The sequence below is a fragment of the Solea senegalensis genome, linkage group LG11, assembly GCF_019176455.1.
Source record: "Solea senegalensis isolate Sse05_10M linkage group LG11, IFAPA_SoseM_1, whole genome shotgun sequence".
NCBI lineage: Eukaryota > Metazoa > Chordata > Actinopteri > Pleuronectiformes > Soleidae > Solea > Solea senegalensis.
The window spans coordinates 15968044-15981593 of record NC_058031.1 but is presented as its reverse complement, the minus strand read 5'-3'; the positions used below and the strand labels follow the sequence as shown (position 1 = coordinate 15981593).

The 13550-nt window shown below is 38.6% G+C and overlaps 2 protein-coding genes across 3 annotated transcripts; both read left to right on the top strand.

Annotated features, from left to right (window-relative positions):
• The first annotated feature begins 398 nt into the window (after positions 1–398).
• rer1 (retention in endoplasmic reticulum sorting receptor 1) lies at positions 399–7895 on the top strand. Of its 2 annotated transcripts, XM_044037976.1 has the most exons (8): positions 399–482; positions 2168–2249; positions 2994–3098; positions 3521–3617; positions 3901–3979; positions 5424–5559; positions 6119–6173; positions 7411–7895. In XM_044037976.1, the coding sequence occupies exons 2-8, from the start codon at positions 2169–2171 to the stop codon at positions 7419–7421; spliced, it is 564 nt and encodes a 187-aa protein (XP_043893911.1). In that variant the 5' UTR covers positions 399–482; position 2168; the 3' UTR covers positions 7422–7895. The 2 variants fall into 2 exon arrangements, with proteins under 2 accessions (XP_043893911.1, XP_043893909.1); XM_044037974.1 differs by having other exon boundaries at positions 6119–7895.
• A 252-nt stretch (positions 7896–8147) lies between these two features.
• Positions 8148–11499, top strand: LOC122777040 (taste receptor type 1 member 1-like). Its single transcript, XM_044037977.1, has 6 exons — positions 8148–8350; positions 8540–8831; positions 8940–9665; positions 9778–9981; positions 10080–10200; positions 10540–11499. The coding sequence occupies exons 1-6, from the start codon at positions 8169–8171 to the stop codon at positions 11454–11456; spliced, it is 2442 nt and encodes an 813-aa protein (XP_043893912.1). The 5' UTR covers positions 8148–8168; the 3' UTR covers positions 11457–11499.
• The last annotated feature ends 2051 nt before the right edge of the window (positions 11500–13550 follow it).

Here is a 13550-nt window from a genome sequence, read left to right as displayed (position 1 = left end):
TCGATCCTGCCTTCCCGCCCAGCATACTTGGTCTCTTTCATGGTTAAGGAAGCAGCTTTCTTCACAAATATAATTTAATTTCTATTTTTCTGTTTTAAGGCTTCCTCCCTCAACATTAAACAATTTACCCCCAGAGAGCTTGGATTATGAATGCTCTTGAAAGCCTTCATATACATATTGGCTTTTTCTTTAATGTTAACTGGTGACATCACACATGATATCTTACATTAAAGGATGAAGCGTTGAGCCCCATCATACCTGCTGTAAAATAGAACTCCACACAAGGGAAATGAGCTGAGACTTGACTTGAGTCCTCCTGTGGCATCTAAGGTGGTTCGATGTTCTCGGGGTCTTCTTTTCTTGTCTGGCGTTGGAGTCCTCGCGGAAGTACTGACGTGTTCACCACACCACCAGTTTGCGCGAGACGTGGTTCGATTAGCTAGCTAGGTAGAGCCGGGTAGTGACAACAGCGGCCGTATCAGGTAAGAAACGAGTGTCATTGATTATTTCACTGCATTTGCAGGCACAACAAATACACACGGCGACGCATTGCAAGTAAGACACAAACTAAAACAAACTGTATAATTTAGTGGATGCTGATGTGTTTAGTAGTGTTTAGTTTTGTAAATTCGCTCAGGGTTGAATGGCTAGCTTTGGAGTCAGTAGCAACCTACACTGTACCTCCGGAAGTGAGTTGTCAGATTCTCAAAGTCATCGCTGGTACTTGTAGTTCAACATTTGCAGAATACACGTTCAGTGCAATGTTCATAAAAACGAGCCGAGAACTACATTTTGTGCTGCTGGGGCTTTAACGTCCTGTGCGGTTGAATTATGGGAAATACAGTTTCCTGTTTTAATTTTAAGGCCGACTGGGATCGGCTGAACCTTTACAAAGACTACATAACCCACACAAACAATTTGGGCGAAAGGGCAATGTACATTTAGGTAGCTCGTTAGCTATATCGAGGGCTAATTTGCAACGTGAATAACCCTGTAATAATAGCACATACATAACGTCTGTAGCAGTTGTTGTATTTGTTTTGTCCACAGAAACGGTAATTTATGTACATCTCGTAGAATCTGCCTCCATGACTCCGTAAAGCCGGTTAGCCAGTCATGCTGGTAACGTTAGCAAGCCGCAACAGCTACCATTTCTTCACGGTCTTGCCTTTTTCATCAACGCCACATTTAAATATAGCTCATTGTATATTCCATGTAAAAGTAACGCTAGTTGACAATAACTGTGTATCTTACACTATCGTAACGTGATTCCTAACTACACTAATGGTGGACACTTCACTAGTTAACGATCAATCTTGCGATATTTAGTCGAAATGTGTCGCCATTGTTTGTGTTACTTATTTTTTTTTAATGTATATTGATCAATTGTTGAGGACATATCTACGTACCTCAAGAATTCAATTGCGATTCGGCTATATAACCATTATGGAGGCTTCTCGATGCTTAGATTTTTCTGTGAATTCTGTATTTTTCTGTGTATTATTTGATCTATAAATAAATATCTGGATGAATTTACTAAGAGCATTAAGTAGATACAGTTGCCTCAGACAATATCCATGACTGCGTTTTCACATACCTCATAATTGTTCAGGGGAAAATAATAAGGCTTAAAGAATGTAGTTTTTTTCTTACCCCTACATTCCATAGATACTATATTTTCTGCAGTTCATTAACCTCATGTCACTTAGTTATGTGGGTATCTTTCTGATCTAGTCATACCAGACAGGAAACAGGTATTGCCAGATGGCAGCATATTCTAGCTTCTAATATCAGTTTCTTCTATAAGCTTGTCACAAATTTCCTTTACCCCGTCTTAATGGATATTTTGTTTGTCATTTAAGTGCATAAAACATCAGTCAGTTTATCATTATTAGTCATTCTTAAAACACATGATCATCATTGAAGATGATGATCATGTGTTTCAAGAATTTTTGAGTGTTGATAGTGTGTCAATAAAAACCAAGTTGACTATTACATTTTATATTCTTACAAACCTGAAATTCCAGCAAATATTTACAAGAGTGGGGGATGTTTGTTAGTGTAACTGCCCTGCAGCTGCAACATTCTATTTCAACCACATTAGCCTATTAACTTGTACACTACCCATCATGCACCACTAACTTAAATGTTGTCTTTTGTCTGTTAGAATGTCAGAAGGGGACAGTGTTGGGGAGTCAATCCATGGGAAACCATCTTTAGTTGCTGCCTTCTTCACAAGGATTGGACAGGTAACATGTCTCTTAGACCACAACGCATATCATCTCCTTTTCTCCTTATCATCAATCACCGAGTCTTCTGAGTCGCCTTAAGTTTAATTATTTAGATGTTTTGCTAAACTCTTAAATGGTTATCGGTTAAAAAAAATCACACCACTAACTCTCTTCAAAATTATTGTGTTGTGGATTTGTTCCAGAGTTTTCCATAAGCACCAGCTCTTGAACTAATGGTTAGATTGGTATTACATTTACAGCCCACTGCTTTATTACATCATGGGCACATTTTGCAACGGTACAACTCTCCTTTTAACTGAATGAAACATTTTGGATTTTTGCAATTATCTTGTGTCTGCTCAAGAGAATCAGAAAAAACATGTTTTACCAGATTATATTACTCATACAAATGAAGTGAAATGTCGCAAGTTAGTGACGTTAATTGAATGCTTTTTGTACTGTATCGTCGTAAAATGATCAGTGACAATGTCCCATGTGGTAAAATTTAGCTTTACATTTATTTCCTATACAGTTAAAATAATAACTTGGATTCTTGGTAAAGTGTCATCACTACATTGCACTGTAAGTGGAAGGGTGGTCATCAGTTCATTCAATCATTCATTAAATGTAATTAGGGCAATTACAGTCACTGAATAATAGTAATATTAATTTCCTGCAAAGTGAAAATGAAACAGACAAGCTCCAGGGTGTGATAAGGTTGTTTCTGACTTGTTTTTGTTTCCTTTGTGTGTTTTTTCACAGGTCTATCAGTCATGGCTGGACAAGTCAACGCCTTTCTATGCAGTGCGATGGGCAGCTACTTTACTACTTACTGCAGTCTATATGATCAGAGTCTACATACTACAGGTTAGTGTTTTACCTTTTTATATCTTATTATTTGCTCACGGAATTTAGAAAATGCAAGCTGATTTACCCAGCCTGTGGCATACTCTACCTGACATTTCCCTCTTCTAATTATTTATGTAGCCTGGAAGACAAATCATTACAAAAAATGTTTGTCTTGTTGCTGCTGCTCAAAGTAGACACAGTAAAAAAGTTCATGTTTAATTTTGTCTCAAAGAACTATCAATGAGTGGATTATTGTTTCATTAAACACACTGAAAGACGGTGCAATACATTGTTTATAATAAATACCCCTTGGATTGGAAAAATTATCCCCATTAGTGGATACTAATGGACAATGACTGTTTATCGGATACTTCTTGACTTTAGTTGTTCATCTGTTTACTGGACAGAAAGCCTTTTAACACGGTGATGTTTCTTTTCAGGGTTGGTATATAGTAACATATGCATTGGGCATCTACCATCTCAACCTCTTCATTGCTTTTCTGTCGCCAAAAGTGGACCCTTCACTGCTTGACGAAGGCAAGTTGATTCAATCTGATAATTTGGGATTATGTTGTGCACTTGGTTGATGGTGTGGGTTGTTACCTACACGATTAAATGTCATTCCATCAAACAACACCTATCATCAACAGCATTCATCAACAGCATAATTCTGGAAAAAAAAAAGTTGAATGTTCTGTACATTTTATCTGTTAGGGTTGTTTTATGTTTTACCTTGTATAGTTTTATTCTTTATGTTAAGTCGTGATTGAAACATTTTGTACTAACCACAACATTATCTTGTGACTCATATCTGGTGCAGATGAGGGCCCATCTCTTCCTACCAAGCAGAACGAGGAGTTCCGCCCCTTCATCAGGAGGTTGCCTGAATTCAAATTCTGGTGAGTCCAGCTCATGGTTTGGGCGCCCCTCACTTAGGGGTGGGCGGTACACCAGTGTCATAGTCATCACCGGTGTGACATTGCGCCACGACATGGATTTGCAATACCGGCAATACCGTAATAAATCCATTGTGCGCCTTGAACGGCTGCATTTACTTCAATAATAGCCTAATTCTAAATAATAAGGCATTCAATATATCTATGTATCTTGTTGCAAATAAAAAAGTAAAACATATTCGTATCAGCTTTGCAGGCGGTAAAAAGGGAGTGGCCATTTAATTAGTGTAACAAGCACTTAACCTGGGTAATCAATAAAGAAATGACTGGTGAAACATCACGAAGAAAGGTCGGGCCTGTAACCTATATTACCTGAAAAGAGATGAGTGGAGTGTCGGAACCAGACAGAGAGACCGAGGCCGCTGGAGAGGAAACTCCCGTTCCAAAAAGAGGAGGCACCTCTGTATTTGGAACTGGTTCGGATTTAAAACATCCGACATGGAGCAAACTTCAGTAATATGCTAGGTTTGCCGCCGTGTTGTGACAGCAAGAGGTGGAAACACAAGCAACCTGTCTCATCATTTAAAAAACACGCACGCCCGTGAATATGAAGAGGCAACCCGGGCCAAAACGAGCGCAAGTGGGACCAGCAGCACCAGCGGAGCATGTCCCAAGACTACACAGCTTTCCCTGCAAGCATCGCTTACTGCTGCTGCACCTTACGACAAGAGTAGTAAGAAATGGAAAGATTACCAGGGCAATTGTGCTATATATCGCAAAGGACATGGTGCCCATTCAAACTATAGACAGAGATGGCTTCAGATATGTGGTTCACACTCTGGAGGCTACTCCTCCCAAAACGTACCAAAAAAAGGAATACCGTGATATTATACCGTCGCCGTTCAAAAGATGAAAAATACAGATATTAATTTTAGGTCATATCGCCCACCCCCAGTGGGTCCCAAGTCCCAACATGCTACTTTTCATTTAAAATATGTGTTGATGCATGTCTTGTGTTTATGCAAACTATGTGTCTATTTGTGTACTAAAGCAGGAAGAATGTAAAGCCATTTTGCATCATTCTACAGTCAGCATTTGTCTTGTGTGTGTGTGTGTGTGAAAAGACTGTGGTTCCTCATTTTACTGTGGTTCACTGCTGTGCTGATAAAATAGTTTAAAAAAAAAAACAGTAATAGCAGCTTATTACTGTTAATTATATATTATGTTCAGTCAACAAGGTAATTTTAAGTAATGTTGGCCTTACTGACAGAGTAGTCAATGTGTTTTCCACACATGCTTTTCTGCATTTTCTACTATGGAGCTATTTCTTGTGATGTACTCAAGAAACCTCTTCACAGCATACCAAAATACTATTTAGTGACTTGGTGTTCATGCACAAAAGATATTGTAAAATAAAAGTATCACACTTTGTTTCTTTTCTTTCCAGGCATTCTGCAACAAAAGGCATCGTTATTGCTATGATTTGTACCTTTTTTGATGCCTTCAACGTGCCAGTGTTCTGGCCTATCCTTGTAATGTACTTCATCATGCTCTTCTGCATCACCATGAAGAGGCAGATCAAGGTAAAGAAACTGTACATTCACTGACTTATTCACTACATGCCCCTGTATATATTGACTGGTTGTACTAGAGACCCATCTGTTAGCTATAGAAACTTGGTTGTCAGATGCAACAGTTAAGATTGTGCGATACAACAATTAGAGCAGAGATGACTCGGTAACCCTTTTGATAAAGCTGCCTTCTGTGAGTAAAGAAGAGAATAAACGTAGAGAAACTGTAGACATACAACATCTTAAAGGTCTAGTGTGTAAAAATCGGTGAGAATGAGTGACCTCTAATAGTGAGGCTGCTGAAGGTGTCGAATGAAACAGTCTTCATTTTAAAGCGATTATACGCTTATAGAAGCATACTTATGCGTAGTATCTTCCATTTCTGCCAGTAAGCCCTCCTAAACGTCACATTCTGGACCTCTAATCCTCAAATTTGATTAAAATGTATAATGTGCAGATGTTGCCCAGCCTATTATGTAGTCTTATTTTACTCATTCTGTCCATATCCTTGTTTTATATTGGTAAGCATGCACATTTGCTAATTCTCCTCTTTTTTTTGCATTTTCTCCAGCATATGATCAAGTACAGATACATACCCTTCACACACGGGAAGAGGACATACAAAGGCAAGGACGACACAGGGAAACCTTTTGCTAGTTAAAAACTCCCACTTATTAGTCTTCTTCCCCTCCTTCTCATTTGAAATCTGAAGGTCACAGCGGGTGGGAAGTGACAAGAGTAATAGATTTCCTCTTTTTTTTTTTCTTTTCGTTTTTTTTGTAAGTGAAACAGTAACATGAAAAAAAAAGATCCATTGTTCACCATGTTAGATGGTATGAACAGCATGGATCCAATTAGTCTTGGCATTTGGCCTTTTTTTCTGTTTTGAGGACCCTCCTCATCCTCATTTTAGGGATTTTTCGCATTTGTTCAGTAGTAAGTGAAACAAAACTCAGTGTTGCCTTTTGCATTTTTAACCCAATGGGGTAAGTATAAAGTCGTCAGGAAGGAACCATGCAAAAAAAAAACACTTTGCAGTGAATTTGTCTGAGTTCAATTTTCTTTAAAAAGTTCCCCACAAAGATGGTGATTTCAGTACATGTCCTTTTCCAAACTGAAATAAAATTGCCAACTTTTGAATAATATATTGGTTCCTAATTATTTCTAAGAAGCTATATATTGAAAGTCAGTAGTGTTAATGAAGAGTAACCAATTAAGATGTTTAATATAAAATCTGAAGTTAATGCACCAGTTGTAAAATGTCATCTTTTGTCATAAGAGTGGAGCTGCTCTGACTTTTAAGTGTCAGCCAGTTGTCCTCTGTTCAAATGCAGTCACATTACACTTGGACGTACATTCAAGACATGTTTGAAATAAGCCAGTTATTATTCAGCACAAACAGTTTTCATGTTAGATTGACATCAATCCAGGTAACTATCATTGACAGCAACACACTTGAGTGCATATTCCAAAGCTAATCTTGCTTAACCCAACCCATGTCGTTTCCCGTAGTTCACCTTTAATTCAGTTCTTCAGATGGGATACTGTGTTTTTGCAAACTCCCCACCCCACCAAAATCCAAATTTAGCTCGAAATGTCAAGTAACCCTCTGATTTTTACACATTTTTGCGACTACTTTTCAACTCTAATTCATAAAAAAAGGGGGCTAATCTCATAATATAGCGATTCCACTTATACAGCAATGGCCTTTTTGCTTTGAAACCTTTGCCCATCTGTGTTTCAAAGTTTAGGTTTAAGTCTGTGTAGACCAGTTGTTGTAGTCCTTTATAATCTGTGTTTATTTGAAAAAAAAAAAAATCTGTTAGTCATTCCAAGCAAACTGTTGTTCTCTTTCTTTTACAGAGGAAACATAAGAAAACAGAGATTGAGAGCTTTTATTATAACAAATGGATGAAGTGGGTGGCGATCACGCTGTCTTTTCTGTAAACCAGTTGATTTTTTTGATTTTTTTTTAACCCCCATTTTTGTCAAAATGCTGGGGATTATCTGTCATGTTAGACTTTGACCAGCACTGTAGTAAGGGATCACAACATTTTGCTGTAAAAAGTATGTTTCAAATGATTGTCTGGAGGATTTGTATATATATATAAATATATTTTAAGATATGTTTGGTGTTTTTTTTTTGTTTTTTGATTTGATTTTTTTTTTCCTTTAAATCACCATACTGTTTCCTGATGGGTTTTTTTTTGTTAATTCATATCAGTTTAAATTGACAAAAGCAGAATTGGTTAATTGGGTTCTAAAATTGATTAAGTAAACATCTTTCTCATGGATTGCATGTCCTTGTTTTCTTGTGCTACAGTTATTAAAAAAACGCTTAAACACTTTCTCTTTCGTCTCTTTTTCATGGTTTTCAAACAAATATATTTGTTGCATATGTTAAAAGCTGATATTTTGAATATGTTTTGATTAGATTGTATCATGTCCTTCTTTAGCAGGTTTATTCATGCTGCCTGTAACAACACGCGATGTTTGCATACTGATTTGACTATGTCCATAGTTATGTGGAAATATGATTACTGATGGTTGAATGTCACCAGCTTATTGAAGGCAAAGAGAAGGCAAAGTCTACATATGGTTGGTAAACGAGAATTCGAGCAATGGCCCCTTTTCTTGTTTGGATGTGTCTGCTGGGACGTCTACTACGAGCCTCGTCACAACCTACGGTCTCAGCCTCAGAGTTTCACCTGGAGGGGGATTATCTGATAGGTGGACTTTTTAATATTCATCGTGTCAGTGAACCCGTTTACTATGACAAACCAGAAGTCATCGACTGCTCCAGGTGAGACTCAGGAATGAATGGATATTTTATTAACTTGTTCATGAATGAATAAGGTTTAGTTTAACTTGGGCCAATGACTACATTTAGTCAATGTGCTGAATTGCTATTTCAAAGGCTGTATGACTGTGAAATACTTTTAAAAGTCCACATGTGAACAGCCTTCACCTCTGTCACTTGCTCTTTTCACAGTGAACCCTTAATACTGTCAAGTTATCGGAGGTTTCAGATGATGAGATTTGCTGTCGAGGAAATCAATAACTCCACCAACCTTCTGCCAAATGTATCGCTTGGCTTTGACATACATGGCCACTGTTCAAACACCCTTCCAGGGATTTTCAGCCTCCTCTCAGTCAACCGCTCCATCCATCCTTGGAGTGCACCACAGACAAATCTGTCCAAAATGATCGCAGTGGTTGGCGCTTATACAAGCACTGAGACACTGACTGTAGCACCACTATTCATGATTGATCTCATTCCTATGGTAAATTTGCCATATTTTGTATAATTAATAAAAGAAAACCTGAACAGCAATTTCACTTAAGAATTAAAACTTTAAATAATGACAGTTTGTCTATTGTTTGTTTGCCAGGTTAGTTATGGAGCTGCAAGCTCTGTCTTTTCAAGAAAACAGAATTTCCCCTCTTTCTTACGGACAGTACATCCCAACAAGGATGTCATAGAAGTGATCCTCAAAATCCTACTTCACTTTAACTGGCACTGGGTTACTTTCCTTTACATTGATGATGATTATGGCAAAGATGGCCAGCAGGTGTTCATAGATAAGATAAAGGACACCGAGATCTGCCTAGCGTACACCAAAGAACTCAATCATAATACAAATTTCAACCAAGTGTTCAAACAGATAACGGCCCAGAGAGTTCACATAATAATCGTGTTTGCTCCCGAATGGACGGCAGAAGCTCTCATCGAGGCAGCAATACAGAAAAATTTCACCGACAAAGTGTGGATCGCAGGAGACGCATGGTCCTTAAACAAGAGACTCCCCAAAGAGAAGGGGATCAGAAATGTTGGAACTGTGCTTGGAGTCGCTGAGCCATTCAAGCCAATACCTGGTTTCAGTGATTTTATCTATTCTTCCAAAAGTCACACTCACAGTGAGAATGAAGAACAACAGAATTTGTGTAATCAGGTTTGCAACTGCCATAACCTGAGTGCCGAGGATGTCGTTGCTGCAGACCCCTCCTTCTCTTTCCCTGTGTATTCTGCTGTTTATGCCATTGCTCATGCCTTGCACAGCATATTGCAATGTGGAGCTGGCACATGCAATGACAACGTCACAGTGCACCCGCACATGGTAAGTAAGGCTATAAATAATCCAGCAATACATAACATAGAACTGATGTAAACAAGCTTCACATGTACACATGTGCTAGTAACGTGAAATGTTGTGTGTCTCTCCACGTCAGATTCTAGCAGAGCTGAAGAAGTCAAACTTTACACTGTTGAATCAAAGAATTCAGTTTGATGAAAATGGTGACCCCAGGTTCGGAATCTATTCTTTAGTCTTCTGGAACCACAGTGGTGATGCACAGGAGATTGGTTTTTATAGTTTTCACCCATCCAATTTCGTCATCAACAGCACTAAAATTCAGTGGCACTCCAAAGGAGAGGTAGGTATTTCTGGTCTGCATCTCCATCTTATCTCCCGTATAATATTCTCCTCTCCATATTTATATTTACTTTCCTGCTCAATAACTGTGCTGTACAGGTGCCAACATCACGGTGTTCCCCAGAATGCACTGCAGGACACAGAAAAAAACAAGATAGAATGCAGCACTGCTGCTTCACGTGTGAAGTTTGCCCTGATGGAAGTTATATTAACACCACAGGTAAGCAATTACGCATCAAAACAAGTGAAAACACCCTCTTCGTTTTTAAGTGCTAACATGTTCTGCCTTGGTGAGATCAGAGACTGCTGCTTAGTTTTCCCTGTTCACTTTGACTCGCTGACATGCCATCAGACAGTTAGCTTTGGGTATATCACTGTGAACCTACGCAAGAAAGTAAGTAAAGTTTGACATGAAGTTAAAGTTTATAACAGCTTCTCAGATTACAAAAATTGTCTTTTCAACAGTGACCTCTCCACACGTCTGTATGTCTCTTTTCTTAAAATGAGAAAAGTCAAGTTTAACTTTGCAAACAAATCGTCCGTCTCTTGTGTCAAACAGAGGACGCCTACACGTGCATGCCATGTGCAGAGACAGAATGGTCTACAGAAGCAAGTACGTCATGTAATCTTCGGTTGGTGGAGTACATCAGATTCACAGACAGTGCAGCCATACTGATCATGGTCGGGGCCTTGGTCTTGGTGGGCATCACACTCGCCATGTCTGTTCTCTTTGCCATTAACTACAACACTCCTGTTGTCAGATCAGCTGGGGGACCAATGTGCTTCCTAATCTTAGGCTGCCTTTGTCTGAGTAGTTTTAGCGTGTTCTTTTACATTGACAAGCCAACATTTTATTTTTGCATCCTGAGGTACTTCCCATTCTTTTTGTTTTACACGGTTTGTATTGCATGCTTTGTTGTGCGCTCTTTTCAAATTGTTTGCATTTTTACAATAGCTGCCAAGTTTCCCAACGCCCACAGTTGGTGGATAAAATATCACGGACAATGGCTGGTCATCACCGTGATATCCGTCACCCAGGCACTCTTCCTTGTCATTGGCTATTCACAAGGACCACCCAAGCCCAAAGAAACATTGTGGTACCCAGACAAAATCCTACTTGAATGTGACATGAATATGAAAGCCAATTATGCTTTACTTGTATTGTTGTGCTCTCTTTGTTTTGTTTTCTCCTACATGGGAAAAGACCTTCCAAAAAATTACAATGAAGCCAAAGCTATAACTTTCTGTCTGCTCCTGCTGATCCTCACCTGGGTCCTTTTTGGCACTTACCACAACCTCACACGTGGCAACAGTATTACAACTCTTAATGCTGTGGCAGTACTCGTCAGTCTCTACTGCTTTCTCCTGTGGTATTTCCTGCCAAAATGTTACATCATCATTTTTCAACCTCACAAGAACACACAGCAGTATTTCCAAGGACTCATTCAGAATTATACCAAAACAATTAGCCAGTAGCTACGGCACCGATTTGCATTTAGCCTTGTATTACTGCAATAGGGGTAGTATTTTTGGAAAATTGTGCTTCCCAACCGCAGTTTCCCCTGAGTTGAGAAATATCTTCATTCTTTTTTTGATACATGCCCACCAGTGACACTTGGTCCAAGGCTTGAAACTGCAACGCTAATTCCGCACTTTTTAGACCCACTCGTAGAGGGGCGGGACCTCATTCCCAGAATGTAAACAGTGTCCACCATCTTTGCTAACAGTTATGCTAACAGGACCAAGAAAAGAATGAAGATATTTCTCAACTCAGGGGAAACACAATTTATCTAGTAATACATGCAAATTATTTCTGTAAACAGTGGAACTGATGTCCATCAGGTCATTTAAATATTCATGTATGTATGAGTGAGTATACAATGCCTTCCTATTTGCTGTGTTCTGCCACTTTGATTAAAAGTTAAAAATACACATTTGGAATAAAGTTATTTCTGAAGAAAAAGGAGGGGTTGGACCCAAAGTCTCCGGGTTATTGATGTGCTGTGTGCAATGTATTATTTACATTTTGCAACACGGTATTACAACATTATATTACATTTGTGTTCTCATCAGCAAGGAGCCCAGAAAACCATGCTGCTGTGAGTAGCCCGTGTACTGTGTGAAAAAAAACCTAGGATGCCTAATTCTTCCATCGTCCTACAGAGGGTTGTTGTGGGCTGCCGTTCTCTAAATCTCACAAATAATGCAGTTTTCAATGTAAAGAGTATCATTTACTTAAAGGAGATAAACAGGCTGACAGGAACATGTTCTACAACAGCACTGCACACATTTACACACTGACTTATGCTTGTGGGTCGCTGTGTGTATGTGTCATCATATTCATATTTTTTTAAAAGAAGTTATTTGCTGTTGCAATCTACCCGATATAATTGTGGGTCACTGTGTGTGTGTGTTTATTTATCTCAGACTTAGTTTGACGTCGGTTATCAGAGACTGGAACCCTGGGGTTGGGCATTAGCCGATTATGGGATAATGCTTTGTTTGGGCTTTGTTATTTAGGCTTTGTCCTAATGAATGACAGTCAATGCAGAGTCCTTAAAAGGAAGGCTGTGTGAAGCTGTGTGTATTACTCATGTTGTGGAGACCTAAATCTGTTTACACAGTCACTTTATGTGGAATTGTCTTCCTTATGGGGACATAAAAGCAAGTCCCCATAACATAAATGAATACATTTTCAGGTTAAATCATGTCGAGGGGTGAGGTTAAGATTAGGACAGTAGTAGTTATGATTAAGGTTGGAGTAAGTCTCCAGGAAATTCATTTAAGTCAAGGTTAATGTCCTCTGAAGTCCTGGGAACCAGACTGTGTGTAATCAAGCTTGCCAACTATGTCTTCCACTGAAACACTATTGGGTAAAGGTCTCCTAGTTTACCATTATGCAATCTTATTTATCTTTTTTATCTTATTATTTATCTAATCTTATTACTTATTTTTTGTGGCAATAAAAGCAATAATTTCCTGTGATACTTAAAACTCTTTCTAGCAGGAACAAAGGTTTTGTGGTTTATTTTTACACACCATTGCTGGAACTTGTTTGTGTCTGTGTCCTAAATAAGTAATACATTCTGCTACTGTTTTAGTTTGAAATTAAAGACACACGGCCAAGCGGAACAGTTTATCATGATGGTTATGATCAATTAGACCACATTTATTTCTCTTTAACCCCTTTGATCACAATCATTGCTGAATAAGAAAACGTGTCATTTAACCTTTTCATTTTCCTAACTTCACCCTGAAGATAAGGGCAGAGTCTTTTCCACGGAGTGATTGCAAATGATTTCCTTTCAGACGACATATGTGGTCCAATGTTAAGCCGTGCAGAACTCATTTGTTAGAGGATGTAGCATTTTAGCCTGACCCACGGATACCTGCTTGAATTATTTCATTTGTATGTATTTGCTTATGATCTCACACAGTCTCATGACCCCATCTTCATCTCTTCACCCCGCTCATAAAAGCTACACGTCACATTTCACTATACCTGTGAAAGTTCACCTTGAAAAACGCAGTAACTAGTTTTAACTGATATAATAACTGTAAAAATGTTAG

Bases quoted from the DNA above. Each gene is read 5' to 3' on its own strand.
- rer1 (XM_044037974.1), top strand. From the start codon at position 2,169: ATGTCAGAAGGGGACAGTGTTGGGGAGTCAATCCATGGGAAACCATCT. The intron at 2,250-2,993 runs GTAACATGTCTC...GTTTTTTCACAG, and splicing joins TCTTCACAAGGATTGGACAG to GTCTATCAGTCATGGCTGGA. The intron at 3,618-3,900 runs GCAAGTTGATTC...TATCTGGTGCAG, and splicing joins CCCTTCACTGCTTGACGAAG to ATGAGGGCCCATCTCTTCCT.
- LOC122777040 (XM_044037977.1), top strand. From the start codon at position 8,169: ATGGCCCCTTTTCTTGTTTGGATGTGTCTGCTGGGACGTCTACTACGA. The intron at 8,351-8,539 runs GTGAGACTCAGG...CTCTTTTCACAG, and splicing joins GAAGTCATCGACTGCTCCAG to TGAACCCTTAATACTGTCAA. The intron at 9,982-10,079 runs GTAGGTATTTCT...TGTGCTGTACAG, and splicing joins AGTGGCACTCCAAAGGAGAG to GTGCCAACATCACGGTGTTC.